The sequence below is a fragment of the Heterocephalus glaber genome, unplaced genomic scaffold (genome assembly GCF_053883595.1).
Source record: "Heterocephalus glaber isolate CG9 unplaced genomic scaffold, H.glaber_assembly_v1.0 deba00001662, whole genome shotgun sequence".
In the NCBI taxonomy this organism is placed as follows: domain Eukaryota; kingdom Metazoa; phylum Chordata; class Mammalia; order Rodentia; family Bathyergidae; genus Heterocephalus; species Heterocephalus glaber.
The window spans coordinates 14,652,966-14,679,480 of record NW_028258403.1 but is presented as its reverse complement, the minus strand read 5'-3'; the positions used below and the strand labels follow the sequence as shown (position 1 = coordinate 14,679,480).

At 36.7% G+C, this 26,515-nt stretch overlaps 1 protein-coding gene across 14 annotated transcripts in view; it reads right to left on the bottom strand.

Annotated features, from left to right (window-relative positions):
- Window positions 1–26,515, bottom strand: part of Npas3 (neuronal PAS domain protein 3) — an 872,828-nt gene that overhangs the window by 124,817 nt on the left and 721,496 nt on the right. For all 14 annotated transcript variants that reach the window (XM_021246625.2, XM_087197268.1, XM_087197265.1 and 11 more), the window contains one exon: window positions 5,744–5,918. In XM_021246625.2, the coding sequence (XP_021102284.1) occupies window positions 5,744–5,918 (175 nt within the window). The remainder of the gene's footprint in view (window positions 1–5,743; window positions 5,919–26,515) is intronic.

Here is a 26,515-nt window from a genome sequence, read left to right as displayed (position 1 = left end):
AATAGAGACACATTTCATATTCAGTCCATCAGAGATCACAGTGGTGCATTATCTGATGGATTTATCTTTGCTTATGTTGAATGAATATGGAAAGGAATTAAATGTGTATTTACAGTTTGATAAACATTTCAACATAAATTATACATTTTAATTTCATTTATTAGTCAGAGACTATGGAAAGCAGGGATTTCATTGCATACAAACTGTTGTTCGATTGAAGGATGAGCAGTTTCCTGAAAAGGCATATATACTAATTCTAAGATCAAAATCTATTTCTATCTTAAGTTACTACATCGGTATATTAAGTTTTAGAAAGGCAAAAGAAGAATACAGCACATCCTGGGGACTATACAGTTTGTTATTTACATTTCCAATTGATCTGACATTGTCATAAAGCACAAATATAGTGCTAATAACTTCCTATCATTTGACAACTTGTATGAATGCCACAGTTACCATGCAAATTTTTAAGTCTTACTTTTGTCTAAAGGAAGATTTGACCCAATCTTTTAACGTTAACATGCAGAACACTCTCCATGATATTATCTAACCATATAATGACTCCAAAAATCTCACAGACATTAATGGCAATAACATAATTCCAGAAAGTTGCCACTCTATATGTAGAAATATATTGGCAATAAAAACCAGTCACTGTATGTCTTCCCCCAGTAGGGGATCTCTCACTTTTCTCTGATTTTTAAAGGCTTCAGATCAATAACTGGAGTGACATTATTAACAGCTCCCTCAACACGTTGGCCAGCGCTAATATTAAATCCATTATACCTTCTGTTTGACATTTGCAGTACAGCAGAAAGTGCTGTAGATACAGTCACATTGTCTGGGGACCAGGGCTGGATGTGAGGTTAGTAAGATGGTTTCCCCTGCCTAACTTCTAAATTCAGTTCATTGATAGGAAACTTGAACCAATACAAAAAAGAATCATCTCTCAGCTGTACACCAGATGGTAAACAATTCACCCAAATAAGTAAAAATATATCTCATACAGTTTTTAAATAAAATATTGATCTGATCCTTCAGATAAATTTTTACATTCTTTGTTATTCCTAGTCATTTGTTCCTCTTATTACATCACATATTGTGACAATTATCTAACGAAGTCAAAGGATTATGTTCTTGTTCCTACAGAGTCACAACTGATCAAATTTACCATGGCAGAAGTATAAGTAGAAAATATAGATTATTTCCATTTAAATTTTTCTTGTTTTTAAAGTATTCAGAACATGGAAGAGGCATCCTAACATAAGGTTTATGCTACCATAAGGATTTTCTTGATCCTATAAAACAGATTACATTCTGCCTGAAACTTTAGACTAAACATGATAACCTACATTTTAGACAATCAATGGGTTAACCATCGCTAGTCATTCTTCACGCAAGGTACTGTCTTATACCTTTGCTAAATTGTCTAAATTCTGGTGCAGTATTGATATCTCCTCTTATGAGCTCACACCCATTCCATAAGCTGCAAGAACTCCTTGTCCTAGCTGAATTCCCTCAAAAAGGGGACTCATGCTAATCCTGATGGTGGCCTGACAATAGTTGCTGATTGTGAGCTAGTGGAAAACAAACCACTGGAGATAGACAGGAAATTTCATCTTGAAGAGAGAAGCACAGCAAGAAAAGATGCCTGTGAGGTTAAATGAAAAATACAGAAGCAAGCATATTATGATATTACTTAGTAGAACATACTGAAAAACAAAAGCCCCACTACATTTGTAATTGGAATAGGTATGTAGTGCATATGTATGAATAATCATTATTTCTAGGTAGTGGGACATTAGTTGATCTTTTTTCCAATTTTTCACAATTTTGTAATTAGAAAAAAGGCTGTTTTATTAAGGAGTAAAAACACTAATTTTATGACAACTTAAGGAAAATTACTCTTTGCCTTCAAAATAGGGAGATTTTTAGAGTTCCTCCAGGATTTTTTGAGAGAGCTGCTTTTCTGTTTACTAAGCATTTAAAAGACACAGCATTGAGAGTTATGAAAAAATGAGGATAGCACTCATAATCCCCAGATTGCAGAATCATTAAGAATAATGAAAAGATACAAGCAGATCTACAGAAAGAAAACGAACCATCCAAATGGCCCATTCAGAGGGGCTTTGCTCCTAATGTTGCTAGAGGCTGCAGGAAGAGAGAAATGGCTGCCTGCAGAATGGCAAAGAGCAGACTCTTCCAGAATGTTCACATCCACCCCTACACAGGGCCTCTAGAACTTCAGAAATTTGTAAACAAAGCCACTCATTTAAATTCTAATATTTAAGATTTCTCTGAAAAAAATAATGTATCTACTCAACTATTGTTAAGCGTACATGTATACAAAATATTTATTTGGGTTTGCAGCCAATTCAACAACTCCTCCTCCCCCATGCCATTTTTGAGACTCATTCAAGACAAGACAATCACAGGGCCTGCTGGCAACTCAAAGAAATAGAATTCCTATTATGGTACAGTATCGCCGCCTCTTGTCTGGTTTAGTCACTTATTCTTTTTATTATAATGCCAAATGTTATTTAGATTTCAGTCATTTAGTAATGCTACACTGAACATATCAGGGCTTCTAAAAAATTCTATACCTACTAGTCCTTTCATTTTCATAATAACTATATAACGATATCTCCTTTCCAGCCAAATTACACCAGTACCTAAAAAGGAATCTGTGTTTTATCAGAGTTTAAAAGATTATGATGCATTGAACAACAGTCTTCAAAATGTTCCTTCATGTTATTAAGAATTAGGAAATCTTGTTAAAATTCTTTCAGCTTTTAAGAAACATAAGCAGCTTTGGGATGTAGTGCCTGACATGAACTTTTAAAGTAATTCCCTTGGAGCAATCATCTGCATTAGCGCAGATATTTCCTTCAAGGTAGCACCCTATGCTGCTTTCTAGTATTTGAGCAGTCATCTAATTGCTTTCTTATACCAGAGATTGAAAAGGACCAGTACTACAGACTTTGAAGGCTCAGATAGCTTGACTTTCTCTAATGGTGAGTGCCTCACTTGCTATCAAGGAAGAAAGCACTTTCCTATGCAACTGTAGCTAATGAGCCTGAGTTGTTAAGGGAGGTAGAGAGCAGAGTTTTCAATTTCCCTAGTTAGGATGGTTAAAGAAAAGCAGGGTAAGTAGGGAAGAAAGCACATATGAACCTATAGTACCCTGTAATCACACTTTAATATTAAATGATAGAGTAAAGGAAAGATGTACCAGTCAAATGTACTCTGTTATCCAGAACTAATAACAGGTTAGAACTGAGTTCTGACAGTGTACCTAGAGGTGTGCATGTAAGCCCTTCATGAAAGGCATGGGATATTCATTTGGGTTTGCTGTTTTATTTTGATTCTAGCCTAGGATACCCTAGAAGAACTGGTTTATAGACTATGGATTTTTTTCTCCCAAAGTCTCTGTCAAATGACAAGTTGCCCTCAATCTATGTTTGGGGAGACAAGTTCCATCTGAATCAATGGCATGATTTGGATTCCAGTAGTACCTAATGCAACCTTAAACTGTACTCATAGAAGCACAGTAGCCTATACTGACAATGATGACAATCCTGGTTTGTATCAACCACAACATATCTAGAGATTCAGTGTTCATATCTAGTGTTCCATTCATAGAATTGTATATTTTAGAAAGTCACCAACAAACTGAAGTGCAGCCAGGGTAGGATGACTAGGGTGGTGGGGCTGTTAGGAACACACCATTGAATAGTGGTGGTGTTGGAATTTCCAGAGCACTCTGACCTGGAAAGTGGAAGGAAGCCAGAATTTGACCTGTTTGACTTCACATATTTGAAAAGCCATGACAGGAAAGATGGATCAAATCAAGAATAACTTTCTATTAGAACTGCCCAACAATGAGTTGGGCAGCCTTTTAAGTTCATGAACTTCCTATCAGGGGCAGATTCTAGCAGAGATGAGAAAGAGTACCTGTTGGTTGTGCTATAAGAATGGCTGCTGATGTTGGAATTTAGATTAAAAGTTCAAGAAGATCCTTCTAAACTCAGAGTTTGTGGTTCAAGAACACAAGGGCCACTTTTCTAAGACTTTCCTTCAGACAAAGCCTTTCAAACTTAAATTCTTTCACAGAGCATGTTTGAGTCATGAGCAATGAAGGGGCCTCAGTCCAACTCCAGAATGAAAGAGTAGAAAATATTTTCATGTGCTACTTTTCAAAGATGCCCAGATATGAATGTTCTAATGCCTAAAAACAGTTTCAGTGATCTCACCGACATATCTATTCAGGAAAGTCAGGGAGCTATGGTATAAGAACAGATGACTTCCCCTTGAACAAAGTTATTTTCATTTTTAAAGGGTAGAGAATAGACATAAATATGTTCTTTTCTTGTCCATGGGGCTAACTGAGGAAGGATGCTTGCCAATGCTATAGAATAATGAATGCCCTAGGAACTGCAGTTACTTCCATGAGGAAACATAAATTGCTTCTTGGTGAAGTTAAAATATTTCCCAAAGAGGAAAATATGTTTTTTCTGTTCTGTGTGAGCAAACATACTGTGATTATTTCTAGGCAGGCCAAATTATTGTCCCGGAGTACGTAGAGTTATTTTAATATTAACCTTAAAACAATATTTTTTCTTTCTAATAAAATGCTTTTGTGTTGTGAATCTGTTTTAAAACAACAGAGAAAGTAAAATACAAGCATCTTTGAAGAGTACAAAAATAATTTCCCAAGTAAGCAAATAAAACTTTGCACTTCAAATCAGGCCTTGATTCATTAAAAATCTTAAACTTCTCATGAGAAAAATTAACATTTAAACCACTGCTGCTTGGCCAAGCACTCCACCACACAAGAATATGAAATATCTCCTCTAAAAAAGTACAAAAAGGACAAAACCACAAATGTGGAACTTCAATTAATTTAAAGCCCCAATCAGCAAAGAATAAATCCTTCGCAGATCTAATTACCAGCGCTCTCGGAAGACCCAGGCCGACCAGCCAATCTTCCCCGTGTTTGAACAGCTTGATGAACTAGGGGACTGATGGATATCAAGTCATTTTGTTTAATTTATAAATGGATTTTCCCCTAATACTTAAATTATCATCAGTACAACACAATGAAAATGGGAACATTCTGAATGCAAAGTCTATAAGAGTCCTGGAAGGAATCCCAATGAGGAATGTCACCTCTGTTCATTCCTCTATACAATTGATCTAATTAAATACTGAGGGTGGAAAGGCAGTTTAAAATGTAGCCATTTCTGTTTTCTTTTTAGCCTTAATTTATCTGTTCACATCTTTCAAGTACCTTCTGATGTTAAGGAAAAAAAAAAAAGAAGCCAAGATTTCTGTAAATCCCTAATACTTTTAATTCTCTGCCAGCTAATATTCAAAATGCTTCTACCTCAGATTTTGCCAAATAATAAAAAAATGGATTGCATTTAGCCATAGTATCAATAAAAGGAAGAAAGTGTTCTGAATCAGAAGCTTTTCCTCTATCAATCTGAAAGAGAAACTGAAGGAACTAGTACCTTATATATGTATTGTTTGACTGAAAATAGATCTCTGGATTATACTCATTAAAATGTCTCCTTATTTTCAAATCTCTTCCTTATTTAATTACCGCATGGGACTGAAAGCTGCTTGGAATTGTTAAATAGCCCTACACCTATTTATAGTCTCTTCACACACAGGTACCTTGAGCACACTCATTCGGCAAAGGTCCTGCCCACCAACCCTCATGATGGGTAGCAATTCCCACCTGGCTCAGGGGTCTCTGACTGAGAAGAAGAAGATGCTGAGCTGGCTCCATCCTCTGCAGTGCCCTGTGAGAGGAGACCCCGCCCAGGCGGGAGCTTCATGCCCAGCTGCTCTGCCATCTCCACGTGGTCCCCAGGGTGTACATAGTCAAAGACGCTGCTTCCTGTCAGCTCTACCTGGAGAGGGAAGAGAAAGGGTAGGAGAGACAGGTGTCACAAGTTTTTCCATGTTCAAATTCAGTACCAGTGTGATTCAGATTCTGAGCAGAAGAGGAAACACACTCAGGCCCCAGAAGCAATCCTGGTTCTAAGTCTTCATCTTCAAATGCTTCAAAGTTCTTGAAAGAGAGAGACTTTAAAAAATATATTTATTTAGCAATTGCTTACCCAGTTTTTTTCTTCATACACTGTTGTTTGCATAAAGCAAAAACATTCTGTGAAATGTGGATGAGTCTGCCTTGTATTCAGCTGTTTTATCCACGCATCATCAAATACTTGTATGTTTGGTGTCAACTGGATGATTGACTGAATTCTACAGTTTCTTATTGAAAAGTTTGGGCTTTGTATAAAAACAGCTATGCAAACAGCCAGAGATAGCAGACGAGTATTTTCCTTAAAATACAGAGATCTCCAAGATGTGTTTTTATACATATCCTCTTATTTCTATGTAAATTTAAATGTAAGAACTGCTGCTTACAAATATATGCAAAGGCATAATGTTTTCATTAAATATTACTCATTAGCTCTGTAATTGTATGGAGAATTTTCCATGCAAAGGAGGTCAGCTGGGGTCTGAAGCAGCCATTTTTTTTCTGCTGGTATCAGCTTGTTTTGCCTTCAATCTAATAAAATACATGGTACAAATCTCCTTGAGGGCTTTTAAAACAGTGTTTTATTTTGTGTACTCTGTGAATGAAGCAGATTCTGAATGTAGAGAATGCACATGAGCTATCAGAACTGAGGCCCTGCCTGTTTCTGGGCTGGCAGATCTGACCCCTGTGTTTGGGTCCAAGCTGTCTCAGGGGCAAAAGTTGCTGGCAAGGATAGGCCTCACCTCTGTGCTCATCTAATGCTCTTTCATCTCCTTCTAAGAATAGCACTAACGCTCCTAACATAATGTACTTGGGTTACAGGTATTACAACAGGGAGAGGTGCATTAGCGATAGGACAAGGAAAAGCTTTTCCGTGGGTCACTAATGAGTTTCCCAGTCTTCTGAAGCCTAATGATCTCTGGCCAGCTATGATGCGCCTCGGAAGCTGCCACGACATCAGAGTGTCACACATTTCTCGGTCACTGTTTACCTGTCCCCTTGCTATCTCCTTCCCCTTTCCTCTGTAGTATCCAGCATCCCTTCAAATTCAGCCTGAGTGCCTGTGCTCTCTCTCCTGCCAAGGAGGAAGTCTGGCTGTGGGGGAGCTGTCACAGAGAGCGGAATACTCAGAACAATTATTCTCCTCAGAACTCCAAGTCCTGGTAAGATGATCACATCTACTCCCAGAAACCATTTGATTAAAATCTTAACATGCTACACATCTTCAACATCTATCAATTAACAGAGGTACAGCCAGAAAAAGAAGAGGCTAAATTCAGTTTGGTTAATAGCTATTCCTGAAAAAAGCTCACATTCCTTTTACTGAAAATGAGGTACTTTCTCTTGCTATTAAATTACATTCTTCTACTGCATTACCTGACTCCTAACTATATCATTTTACAATACCTATTTCCTCCACTTGGTATTGTTACAGAGTACATTGGGATTCATAGTGATCAGCTCCTACCCTCTGGGAGGGGGGGATTACATGGAAATAATCCCATTAATGTGTGCCTTGCCTCTAAGCACTTCACACAGCAATAAATGGGTAAACTGACTTTGAGCAATTAAGAAATTAAATGAAACTAATAAAATGTGTGTTTTAATATTTCTTGATGGTTATTTTGTTTGGGGATTAGTGAATATGTGGAAGCTGTTCATTTTACATAGAATCCAATTGAAGCACTTTAATAAATATTTTTTGTCACTTTTCTCCAACTCTAATGTTTTTCTTTGATACTTCAATGTGTCCTTTAGCACAGATCACAGATTGTGATAAGAGGACAACACAAGAGGGAGATAAAATAGGGTTTTTTTTTTGGTATCGGGGATCAAACTCGGGACCTTGCACTTGTGAGGCAGGTGGCAGAACCACTGAGCTAAATCCCTGGCCCCTAAAGTAGGGTTCTTTAAGGGTGCTGGTTATTGCATGTTCATGTAAGCCTGTCTCACTGTGAAGAGGAATAAGCCACTATTTTGACAATCTGATGTGCTTGGAGGTAAAGGCATTTTCCTTCCTGGAAACAATGACCTGAGTGTGGCACAAGTAGACCACAACGTGTCATATTGTGTTAATGCACAGTGAGGACTTTCTCTTGCAGTGTGCTTGTGGTATTCCCCACCAAACTACCTCAAAGCCAAATACTGATGGAAAGGCTGGCATCGAGAATGCAACACTGTTACAGTCTCTGTGTCCATAAGGTGACACAGTAGAGTGGAAAGCACAATCTCCTTGGAGTCATAACCCATCTTTCATATCAGAATTTTTCCTCCTCAGCTGTGTGACCTCGGACAACTCATTTCCTTGCTGGGCTTCAGTTCCCTATTCTAAAACTGGTGGCATTGCTATTCTTTTTGTTGTAGTTGTTATTGTAATAATAGCAGCTGGCTTTTATTAAAAGCTTATTATTTTTCAGGTATTTTTTCCTAAGTGGCACACTTTTTACATATATACTTTTTTCTTTGACTATTTATTTAGAAATTGCTGCTCTGTAGGACTTTGGGGCTCCATTTGCATTGTGTGCATATGCACAGCCTTCCCCTGATCACCCTTCCTTGCCAACGGTATAAAGGCATTTGTCCCAAGAACTGGTATGGAAACAAGACTCAATCTACCTGCCCCACAGCCTAATTTTGAAAATCCACTGAAACTGTGCAGAGGAAATCAATTTATGAGAAATAAGTGCTCTAAAATGCTTGCTCTTGTTGCTGTTTGTTAGGTAAGAATGGATGACAGAGAACTGTACATTCTCATGTAATTCTGGGTATTTGTCATCACTTTGGGATATCACCTGGGGGTAAAGGGCTGATATGTGCTTTGAGCCCAATTATATTGATAACAATATTAGCAGCTATCTACTGTGGGCAGGTACTTTCCATGCTTTGCTTTGATGAATCCTGATAACAATCGTTTGAACTGGTATGTTCACCCTCATTTTAAAGAAGAACTGAAATATTGGAAAATGTCAGTGGAGGGGTTGAATTTGATCCAAAGTCAGCTGGCTCATCCTGTTACCTCTCAGGTGGGAGCATTTGCAGCCACAGAGGCTCCAGCTCCTCTACCCTTCAGCCTCATCTTTAACACCAGAGAGAACAGTGAGCACTGAATCCAGGAAGCTGAGGCAGGTAGTCTGCCAGTCCTCTGGGGCTGAAGATGCCTTGCCATTGGATTCTTGGACCAAAGGAAGGTGCAAAAGGAGGTGTTATAAACCAAATTAGATGTGGGGCAGACAAAAGTCTACTTGCAGTCAACATCACTGTCATCACCACACTGTATATTTATCTAACAATTTCAGCATTTTTCATACTGCTTTCACATTACTTAAATTTTAGAGCTGGATGAAAATTTAGAAACTGTCTATTAATTTCCCTTATTTAATTGGTGAAAATGTCACAATTCTAAGAAGTTAAAATGCTTTCACAAGTTTACCCAGCTATTTAAGTGGTAGGAGGAAGCTTATGAGCCCAGATGGCTAACTTGCAGTCCCCCACATTTGTCATTTAACCCTTGACTGTTTTCTTTCTTTCTCCCATTCTGATGAAGGTTGACTACATAAGGCACGTTGAACTTATATTTCCTGCCACTAAATTCTGGGCCAAAAAATAGACTACAGAAAGTAAGACCTGGAAGGAATCTTTTACTTGCTGAGCTAACTTTACTTCATGTTTGTTTCAAGAAAGAAAGAAAATAAATAAATAAATAAATAAATAAATAAATAAATTAAAAAAACTCCAAATCAGTGTTAACTAGGTACCTCCAAATCCTCAGTTATTAACTTTCCTAAAACTTGCTCACCAATTATTTGCCTTGTATGTGGAAGGACTATAACAAATGTTGAATGAATAAAGGATGGGTATTTGGGCCCGAAAAAAATTTGCTTTATCATTGATGTGGACAAGTTTAAGTAGATTTTTAAATATTATCGATGACATTTTTGTTATAGATTTACTTTGTAAGATGAATTACAATATAGCACCATAATAATTTTGAATTGTAGTGAACTAGCACAATAAGCAAGTGGGATCTCTTCTTACTAAAAAGCTTCTGCACAGCAAGAGAAGCCACCAGCAGTGTGAAGAGACAACCTACAATGTGGGAAAAAATTTTCACCAGTGGTCCCTCAGACAAAGGTCTACTATCTCAAATCTACAAAGAACTTACAAAAATCAGACCTCCCAAATTTAAAGACCTAATCCGAAAATGGGCATCTGAAATGAACAGACATTTCTCAGACAAAGAAGTAGAAGTGGCAAATAAACATATGAAAAAACGTTCAACATCACTGGTCATTTGAGAGATGCAAATGAAAACAACTCTGAGATTTCACCTCACCTCAGAAAGAATGGCTGCTATCAAGAAATCAACCAATAATAAATGCTGGAGTGGCTGTGGGGAAAGAGGAACCCTGCTCCACTGCTGGTGGAAGTGTAGACTGGTGCAACCACTGTGGAAATCAGTATGGAGATACCTCAAAGAACTAGGACTGGAAGTCCCATTTGACCCAACTATTCCCCTGTTGGGTATCTTCCCCAAAGAACTGAAAGAATCATACCACAGTGATATATTTGCACCTATGTTCACAGCAGCACAATTTGTAATAGCTAAAACTTGGAAACAAGTTTTAGCTGACCCAAATGCCCATCAACTGGAGACTGGATAAAGAAAATGTATTTTTTTAATAAAATGGAGTACTACTCAGCCATAAAAAATGAGAAATTAGAGACATTTATAGCTCAGTGGATGCACATTGAGGCAATACTCTTAAGTGAAATAAATAGGACACACATGTGTAAATACCGAAGTTTCTCTAGTGTGAGAAACTGAAAGTGTAAATAAGGACTAAAAGGTATAATAGAAAATGTGAAATAGGAAGAAAAGGGGCAAAGGGGAAGGGGAAGTGGGAGGGGTAGGGGAAAGGAAAGAAGGGAATGGAATTAATATGAGAAAATGAAAAAAAGGAAACTCTGTAAATAGGGAGGGATGGAGGGGTTGAAGGGAGGGCAGGGGAAGGGGGAAAAAGAAGAACCAAGAGAGATTATGTAAAGGTGCAAATTTCCAATGATGAATGTCATTATATTGTACACCTAAAATGTACCAATAAAAGGATATACAAAAAACTAATAATTTTGAATTGTAAAATAGTCCTACAAAATTATCTCTTAGCTATCTCTTCCAGTAACCAACAGGAGAAATTTAGAAATTTCATTTGATATTAATTATTGGTCCTATCTTTAACCCTTCATTGTGATGTCCATAATAGAAAAGTCTAGCTCCCCCCACCCCCATAGCACATTCTGATTGGTGCAAATTGCATTCAATGCAAATGAGACTATCTCTTAATTTCATAGTAAACTCAATCTCTGTATATGGTAGTTTTAAAAAAAATGTTCTGTTTATTAAAATCAAGAAATAGACCTTTGATTTTTGAACAGTTTCTCCAGCACAAAAAAGGGGAAGGACACAAGAGTATTTCCAATCTTACCTAGCAGATGCAACTTTACTCCAAATGAAGGACACTAACAGAGAAATGGCTCTCTCATGTTGCTTAGTGTGTTACAAAAGAGCTGAGAATGTATCAGGAACAGCAGATAGGTAATGAGTAAAAAACAATCATATCCAGAAACAGCATTTTGTCTAACCCTTTCTTCCTGGCTTTCCCCACCTAGTGCTACTAGAGATTTCTGCAGGAAAAACCACAGCTACAACTGCCATCTGGTACTGTCTATAGCACAGCTAAACCACACAGCCCTCCTCAAATTTATTTCACAATCTGTTAGCTTGCCTGTGATTTGCCCAATAGGCACAGTTAATTTGATAACTCTGAAGTTTCCTAGAAAAAAATGTAAATATATTATACAGTGGTCTGAGTTGACTTTTCCATGTCAGGTCATTGTACCCTGCTGGTAGATAGGATGGGGGACTAATTTGTCTTTTCATACATCAAGCCACCATGTCAATAGCCTTTGCTTGGCCCCCTGCAGTGAGCAATACTTGTTAACTACAGTGATGTACTAACAGTGCAACTCGTTGAATTCAGTGACTCTTTGATTGAAAGGGTTTGGTACAAATAGGAACACGCAGTGATATTGTAAAGTCATCTCCACTTTGGAACCATGTAAGAACAACTTTTATAAAGAAAGATCATAAACCTATTTTAAGGTATTTGTTTCTTTAAAAGTATGGTAGTCTTAGGAATCTTCTGAAGTGGATTTTTATAAACTGAAAAGGTCATTCAAAAGCTACCATTGAAGATAAACTGTCCTAAACCTTTTTTTGTAAGACAGTGTTTTGTTTTTAATTTCTTAAGGGCATCCAGTTTACAGAGAGGATTGCAAGTGCTCTTGCTTAAGCCCTTTTTCTGGAGTCCTTTTGTAGCCAGACCTATTCCCACAGGGGATGTCAGCAGTATTTGAGTTGAAGGTCATTCCTGAGAGAGGACTATGTTGGTAGTAAGTGGGTTGGAAATCTAACTCTCAGGTTAGGCTTTCATGTGTACCAAGAGACTCTGACATCCTGGTCAGACATTCCTGACCCAGGATAAGGTACAAATTCTATCTCAACACAGCAGTTAGGATTTATAGGTTTTTTGGGGGGTCACATGTATGTTATTGAAGGATAATAGGGTGATAAGAGAATAAAAATATAATATGATATGATAGCTTGATTAGCATAAGTTTTCTTTCGATTTAGTCGTATCTTAATGCCATCTTCATAACTTCCTACATAGTGCAGACTCTACTGAATATTTATGAACTGTTTTGACAGAAACTTGATGTTCTTTACTGCTCTGTCTCATTCTATGTATTTGCTGACTTATCTGAAGAAATGCGCATAAAAGCACCGAGTCTGTTACAGAAATATGTGTATAAATTAGTAGAACAAGAATAAAGAAAGGTTCTATACCAGAACGATGAGGTAGAATGAAAAATCCTTTCCGTGTCATCAAATAAGAAAATGAACCCACTTGCTTTTTACAGATACATTAACAGAGCTTTCCCTTAGAAGAATTTGAGCTAAAAGATACCACATCATGTGTTTATTTTATCTTCAGAAATAAACATTTTGATACCTGTGGGAATCAGTCAGGCCAACTACATTTTTTTTTTTATATGTACTTTCCTATAACCTCTGGAGTATCTGACTTGAGAATTTGTAACAACAGCATCCAAAGACATACTGCACACCCAGTCCTGAACTTAGATTAGCAAGTGCCAAGAGAGGAAGAAAGAAAAGGCAGATTGTTGGAGAAATGGAACGAGCAAGTAAAGAACAGATTGCATATATTGATTCAGACTTGGGCACATTCATTGGGCACAGTATGTCTACCTGTATGACTATCATTTCGAACAGTAGCATTGATCAGCAATAATTAACTGATGGCTAAATATTCAAAAATGTTAGACTGGACATTCTACAGACCCAGGCTACAATTGAGCATGTTTAAATGCTTATAGAAAAAGTCTGTGTATGAAATGGATTTGTAAACCGTTTGAGGTCTCTCCAATTTTTTCTAAAATATAAATTATATGCTATATTGAAAAATTTCTTGTAATCTTAGGGTTAGGAATACCTCCATCATGACATATTATGGAAGCAGTGGTTTTAGAACAGTTTTGATATGTCAATATTCTTTTCCTTTCATTAAATGATACCAGTCAAAAGAAGAACCTAGAGAATGCCTCAATACCTAGGGGATGTTACATCACAGGAATGAGCCCAGGGATTTCTGAAAGTGACTAAATCAGAAAATGATAAAACCTTGTTTTACAAGTTTCCTGTAGTTGTGAAGTTTTAAAGTGTCTGTAGGGCAGGAAAGGCCAACTTTTTAGTATTTATCACAGTGCTGGGAAGGAAAAAAGGATGCCATTGGAGGTTATATCCTAGTAAAAAGTGAAATGATGCCAAGAAAGAAGCATTAGCAATCTCAAAAGTAAGTGAAGTCAGTCTCTCTTTTCTGAAGATCAAAAGAATAGTAAGATGTCACTTTTAAAGCTTCTTCATTACCTTGGTAGTAAGGAGACCAATCAACATAAAATACATGATATTGGCATAGTTAATCCATTATCCTCAAATTTTACATGGTTCAACATTTGTCATTTAAATCTGGATCCACATTGAGATGCATGTTATGCATAGCCAGACTTCAGTATCTATACATCTCAGTTTTTGATTATTCTTAGAGTTAATTTTGTCCTTCTCCTCCTTTTGATCATCTGAACAAGAAAAAGTGGGCAATGCTTATAAGACTGAAATTTAAATCTTTACCTGCTACTTAACAGCTTCTTTATTTTAAAGAAAGGAAACTATTAGGAAAACTGTAATAATATTAGAGGGGACTTTTTCATTTGGTTTTTGCAAGTCAAATAGGGTGATTTTATTTTACTCACAGTATAACAATATAGTTTATCTGATTAAAACCTTGGATGTGGTTAATGCACACAAAAAATAGTCACACAAACAATAAATACTAAAATGCACATGAATTATAGTTAATCATTCCTGATTGTTTTTAAAGGGGCACTTCATAAAGATTAATGACATCACAGGAGCTTAGTCACACAAAAAAGTAAAACCAGAAAGGTTTAATAAAGATTATTTGTACACCTCACAAATCCTTTATGTTTAAAAGAAAGCCAATCAAAAGGAGGCTCTTGCTCAACTGACACTTTGGTTCCTCAGACTGGAGCATTATGCAAATGCTGTAGCAGCCTTATTTGAAATAGCTGGCTGCCTCTTTCCAGGTTGCTGTGAGGGTACCTAAAAAAAAATCCCATTGAGAAAAACCACAAAGTATTAAACTATTTTAGCCACTGTAGAAAATGAGTGGTTAGCTTATGTCAATGAGAAGAACAAGGAGGAGTAAAATTCTGTGTTGTGACTAATTGTCAACCCTTCTAGAACCTTCTCTGTTATTTTTAAACAAACCTTGGGAAACTTCTGAATACTGTGTAGGCCTGTAGCCCTGGTGTAAAATTTATTTCTACTGAATTACCATAAGAAAAAGGCCTGTATACTGCTATTTTATTTCAACTATTGTAACTACTAACTGTGGTAGTATTTAAGGTTATTTTCTATGAAACAAGTCAATACCCTAAGCACTCTCTAGGTGCTATTTTAAAGGAATAAGTTAAATTCACAACTGTTTAATAACAGACCGGGAGTCAGTCTTCTTACAATAGAGAATGTAAATAGAACTGGCAAGTAGAGAAAATTGGTCAAAAGAAATGAGGCATTCCAGAGGCTAAAAGCAGTGTGTGTGTGTGTGTGTGTGTGTGTGTGTGTGTGTTTGTGTGTGTTCTTAAAATATTTTGGAGGGGAGTTGAGTGGTGGTAGGGGAGCAACCCCTTTTGAGACCCTGATATTTTGTCTCACCAGAAAAATGCTCTAGTTACACACATATAATTTGGCATTTAATTTCAGGGGTTTTAGACACTCATGTTTATCCATGAATATTCTCAAGAGTCATGCTGCCCAATATAGTTGCAAAAGCCAAATTCCACTGCTGAGAAATTGGAATATGGCTTCTCTTGAAATGTAACATGTTCTAAGTGTAAACTAAAGCTAGGTTTCAAAGACTTTGTATACACCATTTTATATTTTGGATATGTGAGGTTGCATAAGAATATCACATTATTAATTTCACTTGTTTGCTTTTAATCCATAAAGGGTGGCTACCTGGAAAAATTTGAATTACATGTGTAGTTTGCAATAATTCTGTTGGACACTGCTGCTCTAGAACAAAGAGTCCCTGGAGGAGAAGATAAAGTACTAGAATACCTTGAAGATGACATGAAATAAAGAAGTGTTGTTAGAGAATAAAATACAATGGAACCACAAGAATTAGGATAAAAGAACTGAGATTGTAGATTTAATTAATCAGCTAATGAAATACTTATTATTTGTTCTTTGCAACATTACCTTTGGGGCTGTGTTGATAAAAAGAAACATTAAACCTCAGCACCTGCCCCCAAAGAGTTTGCAATCTACTTTGAAGAGATAGGACAAAGTCAGAAGATATGACAAAATACATGACAACACAATATAATGATTTGATTATATATGATTGATTTGTGACCTGAGCATTTTAGATCACTGCCACTGAAATTTCTTTAGACCCCTTTGTGGTTTCCTTAAAATGCAGAGTCATAGGCTCGCAGAGATTCTGGCTCCATCAACCTAAAGTAGAGCCCAAGTTTCTGCATTTTAAAGAAGCATCCAAGTAATGCAGATAGGTTAATTCAAGATTCACAATAGTATGGATGTGTCCAGAGGTGAACCAAAAGCATCTGGGACAGCAACTCCCATTCTGGTCCCACACAGAGAAGAGAATGAAAAAAAATACTTGGCATAGATTAAAAGATGGGTGCAATCTAAGACACAGTCAGGTCATAACAATACTGGAACGTATAATGGCAGTAGTGGTGCACTCCACTATTGGATCACATCTACAACTTTGGGAAAGCATTTACTAGAGGCTCAGTAAACACTAAGGGATTGACATCGGCCCTAAGAAGATGGGTCTAGGCTACTGTTCATTAACTACCCTTCCATTTTTAAAAACTGAGGAACAGTTTCAAGCAATCATTTATAGTAATTGTCATATTTTATTTTCTTTATAAGTCTGTACCTCAAAAAGAATTGTTTTGATGAAGACCTAGGTTGAAAAAATTGCTGCATATTTAAGCCTTGGATTCAAGATTTTCATCTCACTTGTTCCATATCTGACACACTCAAAAGAACTCAGCACATGATAGATGAGGTTTTTTTCCCGATGCATAAGCACAAAATCTAAGGGGCACTTTGCAATTTTTAATCTAGTTTCTTCCTTTTTTTTAAGTAGGCTTATTTGTTGTCTTTCTACCTGAGTATGAGTCCATCAATAGTGATGTGACTCAGCTTCTCTTCCTAGGACAGACAAAAAAGCTCAAGATGAGGAGTACTTCAGTGCTCAGTCTTTCAATTTGGCAAACACAAAACATTAAGATATGGGATCCATGATCCCAAATACCACCTTGTTCTGTACTTTTCCCTGTCATCTAGTGATGGTGGTATGTCTCGGTAAGTAGAAGATTTTTTCAGTTTTATTGCAAGTTGTATCCAGCTACCACAAACACTTCTATCATGAAGCACTTATACATTGGAAATTAGCCAGATAAAGTATTCTGCTTTATGGTTTTAATTTAATTTAGCAGTTCTTTAGAAATGCTTTATATGTGGTTATCAAAACTTTCCAGTTTTACCATAACCTATCAGGTTGTCTTTAAAAACCAATAGAAGAGCAAAAAAATACATTGGTTGAGAACGGTTGGGGATGGATGGGAAGAGGGGGTGAAAATTTATCAAAAGTAAAATTGGATTAAGAGTCAATCAAAATCCAACTGTGAATTTATCATTTCAATGAATTTCAATGAATGGTTTAAAATCTGTTTGAAATCTATTTGAAAATGAATATGTAATAATATAGACATATCTCCTTTTCAAAGCCAGTATTGTCAGATGTATTCTGAGCATTACAATTCATGAAGAGAGTAGATGACTGTTTGAAAAGTATTAAAATGAACTGACTTTTCAATACAAGTGTCTTCACAATAAGTTTTTCTATTCTGGGCAATTCAGAAATGTAGACAATTGTGGTAGAAAAATAATATGTATTGTAATATTCATTGTACAGTAGTAGTGTAGTAAGTGGCAATTCTGGACATTACAAGAGACACAAGGATTATTTTCTGTGATTGCACAGAGAATACTTGGATTTCTTGTGAAGCTTTTGCATTGGAAATGAGATTCATCAGTCTGAACGGGGCAGGGTTAGAGCCCTTAGCAACATGCTTATTTTGTAGAAGGTCACTCAATAATAACTTCCTCTGCCCTCCAAGCTTATTAAGACTGACTGGCATATATTAATGAAAACACCTGATTCTCCAACCATAAAACCCAGACAAAGACTTTATTTTAATATTAAGGAAGGAACCCTTAATTAGCAGGGTTTCAAAAATGTCAGCTTCTTCTATTAGCTGTTCTGGTCCATCAAAGCCATAATCCCTACTGTCAAATTTCATCACATGATAGACAGTTTGCTGGCTGTCTTTTTTTTTCTTCTTCTTTTACTGATCATACCGACTGAAGCTTTTAATTTTTTTTAATATTTCACCATCACATTTAACAACTCATTGTGCATTTGCCTGTTACACTCTTGATTTTACTCTTTGCTTTCAAAGAGTCTTAACACATGTCAGCTAAAAAGGGTGGGAGAAACACAAGTATTACATGTGAATACATATGCATTCTTAGACATATATTTAAGGACTCCTGGAAGACCTGGGCTTACTTATATTGACTGCCTTTGAGAGTATATAAGAGTGCTGTACTCAGAACACAGACAAATAAAACAGCCTCATAGGTGATTTCCCATTTTTTTTATTAAATTCTTTTATTGGTACATTGTAGGTATACAACACAATTACATTTCTCATTGGGAAATGATGCATCTTGGTTCTTATTTTTTCCCCATTCCTAGCCCTCCCTTCACCTCCTCCACCCTTCCCTATTTACAAAGACTTTATTTCCATTTTTTCCATTTCTCATCATTTTTCCTTTCCCTTCTTTCCTTTCCCCTGCCCCTCCCACTACCCCTACCCCTTTGGACCTTTTTTTCCTATTTTACATTATCGATTATTCATTCTAATCATTGGTACATTTTAGGTATACAATATAATGACATTCATCTTTGGAAATTTGCACCTTTACATAGTCTCTCTTGGTTCTTATTTTTCACCCTTGCCCAGCCCTCCCTTCAACCCCTCCATTCCTCCCTGTTTACAAAGATTTTGTTCCTATTTTTCCATTTTCTCATATTAATCCCATTCCCTTCTATCCTTTCCCCTAGCCCTCCCACTTCTTTCCCCTTTGCCCCTTTTCTTCCTATTTCACATGATCTATTATACATTTAGTCCTTATTTACACTTTCAGTTGCTCACACCAGAGAAACTATTCGGTATTTACACATGTGTGTCCTATTTATTTCACTTAAGAGTATCGCCTCAATGTGCATCCACTTAGCTGTAAATGATTTCCCATTTTTGATTTATCAAGGAGAAGGGAAAGAATTGTGAGGAAGAACCCAGAATCCTTTCAGATAAGCATTCATTGCTGTTAACCATCAACACACCTGCCTGTTGCAAGGGATTCATGACCACATCTGTGGCTTTGCACTGCCCTTCAGAACCAAGATAAAACAAATGCATCTAGCAGGACAGAACAAATACATGGCTCTTAAGTATTTGGGATTTTAATCTGATTGAAAGCATTTACTGTTGATTAAACTCTTTTGCAAATGGGAAAGTTCATACTACCCATAGCAAGAGGAATACAAAACACAAAACAAAACCAAAACAAGGATAAATCAAGAGTTCATGGGCAATGTTTGTGAACACTCAATTGCAGCTCTATCTTTATCCACAAATGAAAATGGGTACCTCACAGGTAACAGATTTAGGGTTTAGAAATAAGGTATGAAAAATGAAAGGTGTAAAATGCACTGATGGAGGTGGCTTGGACCGGGTAGAATTAGCTGCTAGAGACTATGAGCTCATTCTCATGCCTTTAACGAGGATCAGGGACTTCATCCTGAACACAGCATGCTTTCTGAGCTCACCCATTTGGTTTCACCCTGATGACGCAATGGGCAAAGTGCACACTTTTTTAAAATCAGCATCCAGGTATCTATTTCTCCACTTTGTTTCTTCCTATACTTTAGAACAGAAAGTCTATTCCTCTTACGAAGGATGGAGTTTGCTTATCTAATCCACTTTTTCCAAGTGGAACAACCCCCTCCACTCTGAGCCCCGGGAGGAGCTTGGGTGGTTTCCTCTCTCATGTAAAAGGCATAGGGTTTGCATTTTCCTAAAGTTCATTTCCTTTATACCTGGAGATTCTTTTTGTCTTTACCATTGACCATTCTTTTGATTTTCTCAGCTTCCATTTTATTGTCTCAACAAACCTGCATAAGCACAAACATAAAACAAAGCCACATACTCTTAATTTCCATTCACTAATGAGTCATTATCACTCTAATGCTACTCTTTCCCTTCCTTAAATGAAACAGAGATTGTTGAAGGAGGTACGTTTTCTGGTAACCTATTATTAGTTGAATTTACTGCGAGCCCTTGTGTACTGTCTAATAGTTTTGGGCAACCATTCACAATTATTTTTAAGTCTCTTCTAATTTTAACTGCATCATTTAGAAATGAAGTCTTGTATTTGAGACTAATGAGTTTCTGCTTTTCCTGCTGAACATTTAAAAAGCCACCTCTGAGTATAGCCAAACAGGCAAGGTACATTTTTTGGACTAGAACATTTGGCTGAATATTTGGGATACCAGGTCCATTTTTATGGCTAATTAGAGACAAAATGAGCTATGTTCCAAGGAGGTTTTTCAACACTTTTGCATGCTCCTAGTAGAGGCAAATGGCCTGGGATCAAATCATTATCTACGCTTAATAGGGAAGTTACCCCAGTTATAAAGATAATAATGATACCCACATTCTGTTGTCATAATTAAATGAGATAATGAATGTACTGTCCTTACAAAGAAAATCTGGCATACAGTGAGTCATCAGAGTGTAACTGGACATTCATTCACTGGACTTCAGATTGCTGAGAGCAGAAGCCATTCTGCCGGACTCACTGATACAACCCATGGTGCATAGCCAATGTTCCACACAGATACTAATCAAATGAATGAGCATGTAACTGAGTAAATGGTGCTGAACATTTTTTGAGAAATGAGTGGTTGAGAAGGATTTGCTAAGTGTTTGAGGTCCCAGAGCAATAGGATAGATTGTCTATTCTCTATTAAAAGAAGCTATTAATTCTGGTCTTCCAAGACTTAAGACAAAAAAGTGTGACACAGCCATTATAAATTCAACAAAACCACTTGGGCTTAATTCTGAAATATATCAGTAAACTACAGTACATGGGGGATAGACATGGGCCTCATATTGGAATGAAAGAAAGCTCCTTAAATCCAAATGACTCAATGGAGCTTTGGAGTCTCTTGGGGAGAAGTATGGCTTCTTCCTCCTCCAACTTCCCCCTGACATTTACAGGTTCTCTGAACCTTCTTGTGGGCCTCAGGTTAAGGGGTCTCTAGGATACCACCAAGGCCCAGTCCTCACTTTCCACCTAGAGCAGCCCTATATTGGTATGTTTTATTTGGCTTTGGTCATTGTCAATGGTTTAACTTGTAAAACAAGTTTAGTGTTTAAAGTAGTGTGAGAACCATACTCCTAGACCTGTTGGCATACTATAGTATCTCAAGGTATATGAAATCAAATTTTCAAGACAGAAGAAAAAGACAAAAACAGAAAGATCAACTTAGTTAAGGTGCCATGATTAATTTCCAAAGGTATTAAAACGGTATAATATAAATCACTGGCTTAAGCATTACCCGGGGAAATGGAAGCTGATAGGCTTTTCTTACTCCTTCAGCCCCTGTCCCTACCACTGATTCTTTTTTTTTTTTTTTTTTGGTTCTGGGGATCGAACTCAGGACCCTGTGCCTGCAAGGCAGGCAGTGGAACCACTGAGCCAAAACCACCACTGATTCTTGCAGTGAGGCTGGATAAGTCACCATCTTCTTTTTGCTATCTACTTTTTAACTTGTTACCTTGAAGAGACAATCTCTGCTTTCTGTGATGGGAAAAAATAAGAAAATACCTATAAAGTGTACTAAGTACATACAAAGTTTCCCTTAATTGACGCACTGCCTACTTTCATTAGAGTAGAGGACTCAAAGGTGAAGGAAAGCGTGGTGCAGGGAGTGTGCACAAGGCTCGCTGCCTTTTCAGAGTGTGACATGGGAAAGGAGCATGGTTGGCATCTCAGAAAATCCGTACCTAAGATTTGTAGGCGCTTTGAGGACTGTGCACTGGGAGTAAGCAGCAATATCTGGCTTGAAAAGTCCGAGTGTCTATCACCTCCTGCAATCAGTTTGATCTCCCTCTTGAGCAACAGGATGTAATCCAGCACATGAAACATGCCCTCCCCCGCCCCTGCTGTTGCCAAACTGCAAGAGTAGCACTAGCATCATTTTTACATAATATACATAATTAATACTTGTGTATTTGGAAAATTTCATGTGAAAAATAAATCCACAGGGATTCCACTTGCATTAGTATGTAGAACAGTGTTAGTACAGGAACCTGGATTGGGGAAGTTAGTGATGTAGAGACAGATGAAATAGATACTAACTTCCTTTTTCTCCACTTGCTCCCTCTCTTTTTTAATATGTGTTATAGAAAATTTGTTCTAAGTTTTATCTCCTTTGATTAAAAATATCATACTTGTAGAGGAAATGGAAATGGCTTGTCCCATGAATTAGAGAATTTAAAACTCACCTACTTAGCTAATTACATACTTAGATTAAGCCCTTTTCTGGAATTCAGGCTTCTTCATGTCTAGGATGATGTCTTATTCATCTTTATAGTTTGAAAGACAGTAAACATTGTGCTCAATAAATATTTGTTGATTTGATTAAACTGATGATTTAAAAACAGTTTTCTTTATGTTACTTTTCTCAGGAACCCTGGGTTTTTATACTAAAGACCAGAGATCCAGAACTTAGGGAAGCTGCCACAAACTCACAGCCACGTAACTTGCCCATTCAGGGTTAGAAAGTAGTCTGTCTCTATGACTTTGATCTTTTTAGATTCCACATGTAAGAATCTGCCTTATTTCACTTAGCATAATATCCTCTAGGTTTATTCAACTTGTTGTAAATGGCAAGATCTCCTTTTTAAAGGATGAGTAATATTCCAATGTGTGTGTGTGCATGCATGTATATTCTTTATATATACAGGGCTTTATCCATACACTGATAGACACCTATGTTGATTTATATCTTAGCTAGCATATCTAGAATAATGCTAGAGTGAATGTGGGAATGCAAATATTTCTTTAGGACACTGATTTCATTTCCTGTGGATAAAAGGTAGGGGAGTAAGGAAAATATATACGATTAGCAAAGAGCACAAAGTTCTATAGAATGAATAAGTCCTAGAAATCAGATGTATAGTATGGGGACTATAGTTAATAATACTGTATTTAATACATGAAATTTAAGCGAGTGGATCTTAAGTGTTCTCACCATACACATGCACACACATACACAAACTGAGGACATGGATATGTTAATTAGATTGAAGTAATCAGTTCAATATGAATATGTATATCAAAACAGCACACTTGTATCCATTAAATATATACAATGTCAATACAATTTCTTAAAAAAATCAGTTGGCTTCACATCCCAGTGATCTCTTTTGATTGAAGGCAGGGTTGCATTTTGACTCTGGTCTTGCAAAGGCCAGGGTTTGAATTCCAGCTCTGCCAATTTGTAACTTGTGACTTTGAAGAGGTCATTTAACCTTTGAAAGTCTCCATTCCCCCCACCCACGAAGTAGAGATCTTAGAATTTAGTTTTGGGGTTGTTGAAGAAATTAAATGAGATGAGTAATATATGAGTAATATAATTAGCACATAGTAGGCAGTAAATAAATGGTAGCCATAATGAAATTATTATCCACCTGCATTTTTTGCCCTGAGTCAGAATGGATAAGAGAAACCCTACTTGCCATACAGCACAATACTTAATTTTGCCAATTATTTAGATAGTCCCTAAATGGCTTATCTTATTTTCAATGTGTCTCAACCACAATCCTCTTCAACTATGTCTACTTTCCCCAGATTGAAAACTCTGATTGAACAGTTTCCATAACTATTCCTTCCCAGAGTGAATGATATAAAGATGTGTGTTTGCTTTCAAATGGATGCAAACTGCACAGTTTTTCTCCAACACTGTTTTTGTTGGTTTTTTTTAACTATGAGATGAAATATTGAGACCGGCTACATGGGCAGACAGGAAGAAGTTTGAATAGGGAGTCCTTGAAGCTTTGAGCGCTTCAAAAATAAATAAATAAATAAATAAAAAATAGCAAACAACAAAGTGGGTGGGAAAGGTTTCTTCTGCTCTGAGTCATATGCATCCTTTTTTCAGGTTGAATTAATGTTCCTAGTCTTGTGTCCAAGCATAAAGTTTCTAGAACATCAATAGTACTCTAACTCATTTTCTTTCAGTCATATCTTTTAGTTTTTATATCTTCAGACAGGAATATTTATTGGAGTTATGCTACTGGTTACATGAATTGGCTTCAACTATTTGGCTGAATATGCATCACATCACCCTGCTGTGTAAAAGTAAGACTTTACATGCTTCAATTTACCTGAGAAAAGCAAAAGAGTTAAAGTGACTTGCTATTAAAAGGGGGGAGGGTAAAGGAATAGGAAAAAAAGCCATGATATTTTAAATTTAGTATTCAATTTTTTAGCTTGAGCTTGTCTGAGAATGTACTGGGGAAAATTCAGACATATACGCAAGGTCCATGGAAAAAGAACTATGCAAATACTGTAGCTGGGAATATTCGCTTCCAGTCACAGCTTTGACAGTAACTTCTTGCGTTGATTGGGAGTATTTTATCTTCCTAAGTTCATATGTATAAGGAAGTTCACGTGAACAGGAAGGGGTGGAAATTAAAAAGATGGTCTGCCTCTGAACTTTATCTTTCTCATCTGTGAAATGGAGATGGTTACCTTGCAGGGTGTTCTGAGGTTTGAGATTTTTGTGAGTGTCCTACAGAGCATCTGTACTCAGAAAACTCTAGGCTTCTTCCCTTTTCCCTTTTAAAATTTCTTCCACTTCAGACTCTTTAGAATAATCTGGAACATGTGGTGATCTTCATTAGCATTGTTATCAAATAAGGCCATTATTGCAGTGGATATACCTGGCATCCATTTCCTGTGAGTGACTTGACTCACAATTTTTCCAAGTGAGGGCCAAATTGACTCTCTTCTTTCCAGTGCTGAAAGAAGCCCCCTATAAATCCCTTGGGATATAAATATTTATTCATCAATAGTTGGCTAGTTCACAGCATGGTGTGGTCTGAACATACTTTAAAGACAGATAGTTTATGTTTTTTAAACTTAAAGTAAAAAAATAAAGACAGAGGTAATGTCAAAAGTGTTTTAAATGCCCTTTACTTAAAGCTTTGGAGTGTCTTTACTTAAAGCTTCAAAACCTCAAAATTCAGAAGTAATAATTTTTAAGAAATTTAACCATTTTTTTCACCATTAGAAAAGGTTATGACATAAAGATATACCTGATAGTTCCAGTGGGTAAACTGAAATTTGTCTAAAATGCAGACTTTGCTAACACTGGGAAAATCAGGGCCAGTGTAGCAGAATTAATACAATTTTAAGTTTTCTACGTGTCTGTAACGGTTTCCTATTATCCTGATAAGTGGGCAGCCATTTCACTTCTTTTATTGATATAGCTGTGAAAAAAGAATTAGATTCCAACACTTATGTAACTGAGATTAATTGATTGATTAGATTATTAATTAACTATGCCATTAAATTTTCTTTTAAAAAATGGCATAGGATTGTGTGGATTCCCTAAGGTTTTTTTTTTCCTCTAACCGATGGAATAATAAACAAGGAAATGCATAACTAAACATTGTGTCTTATCTTGTGAGAGATAATTAAGCAAGCAGATGCACTCCTATGTAGGAATTTTACTCACTGCTGGCTGCCTTACCAGACTACTGTTAGCCAGCATCCTCATACATGGTGAAGAGATTCTTCTTTGTGAGCAACTAACAAAAATCAGTGAGCTCCTAGGACAATCACTGGGCCCACATATCTAGGCATGCCTATTTCTACACACTAGCTGGCCTGTTTTAGTTGAGAATAAAATGGTTTACTTAAAACTTACAATCATGCAGTATCTCAGGGAACTGTGGAAAAATAAAAACAGCAAGTGGCCTTTCAGGTAACCCATAATTAAAAGCAATTTTGAGCTGTCTTTTCAGGGAAACTACCCAGGGGAAGTATTTGCTACCTGTTTGACCTTCACGATTGTGAGTCCTTGGCAGTGTCAACGACCCTCTGAACTGAATTCAAAACTAATCTCTGACAGAAAAAGAGAAACAGAATTCATGCAAATCATATTAATTCCAACATTTCCCCAGTGAGCTGGGTATAAACTACAGCCTAATTAAATATTTTTTAACGATGTGAGTAATTTTTGCCAAGGGGCGGATTCAGGGGAAAATTTAATATGAGATCACAAAAGCTGTTCCCAGCGTTGATTCTGTAAATTAATGACTATCTGCCTTATGATAAAAACATGCTGCCAAGAATAAAAATGAAGTCGGCAAAGCTTGCTCTATTTGTCTAACAACCAAATATACAGAATGCAAAACTTTAAAGGTGATGGGAAATTTCCATTGTAGTTGTGTGATATATTCAGGATAAAGATGCACAATGCTGACAACCCAATAACCAGCTTTAAAGCATTGTCAACAATATGCGGCCATTTTAAGGTAGTTGTTGTCAAGGTCTAGGGA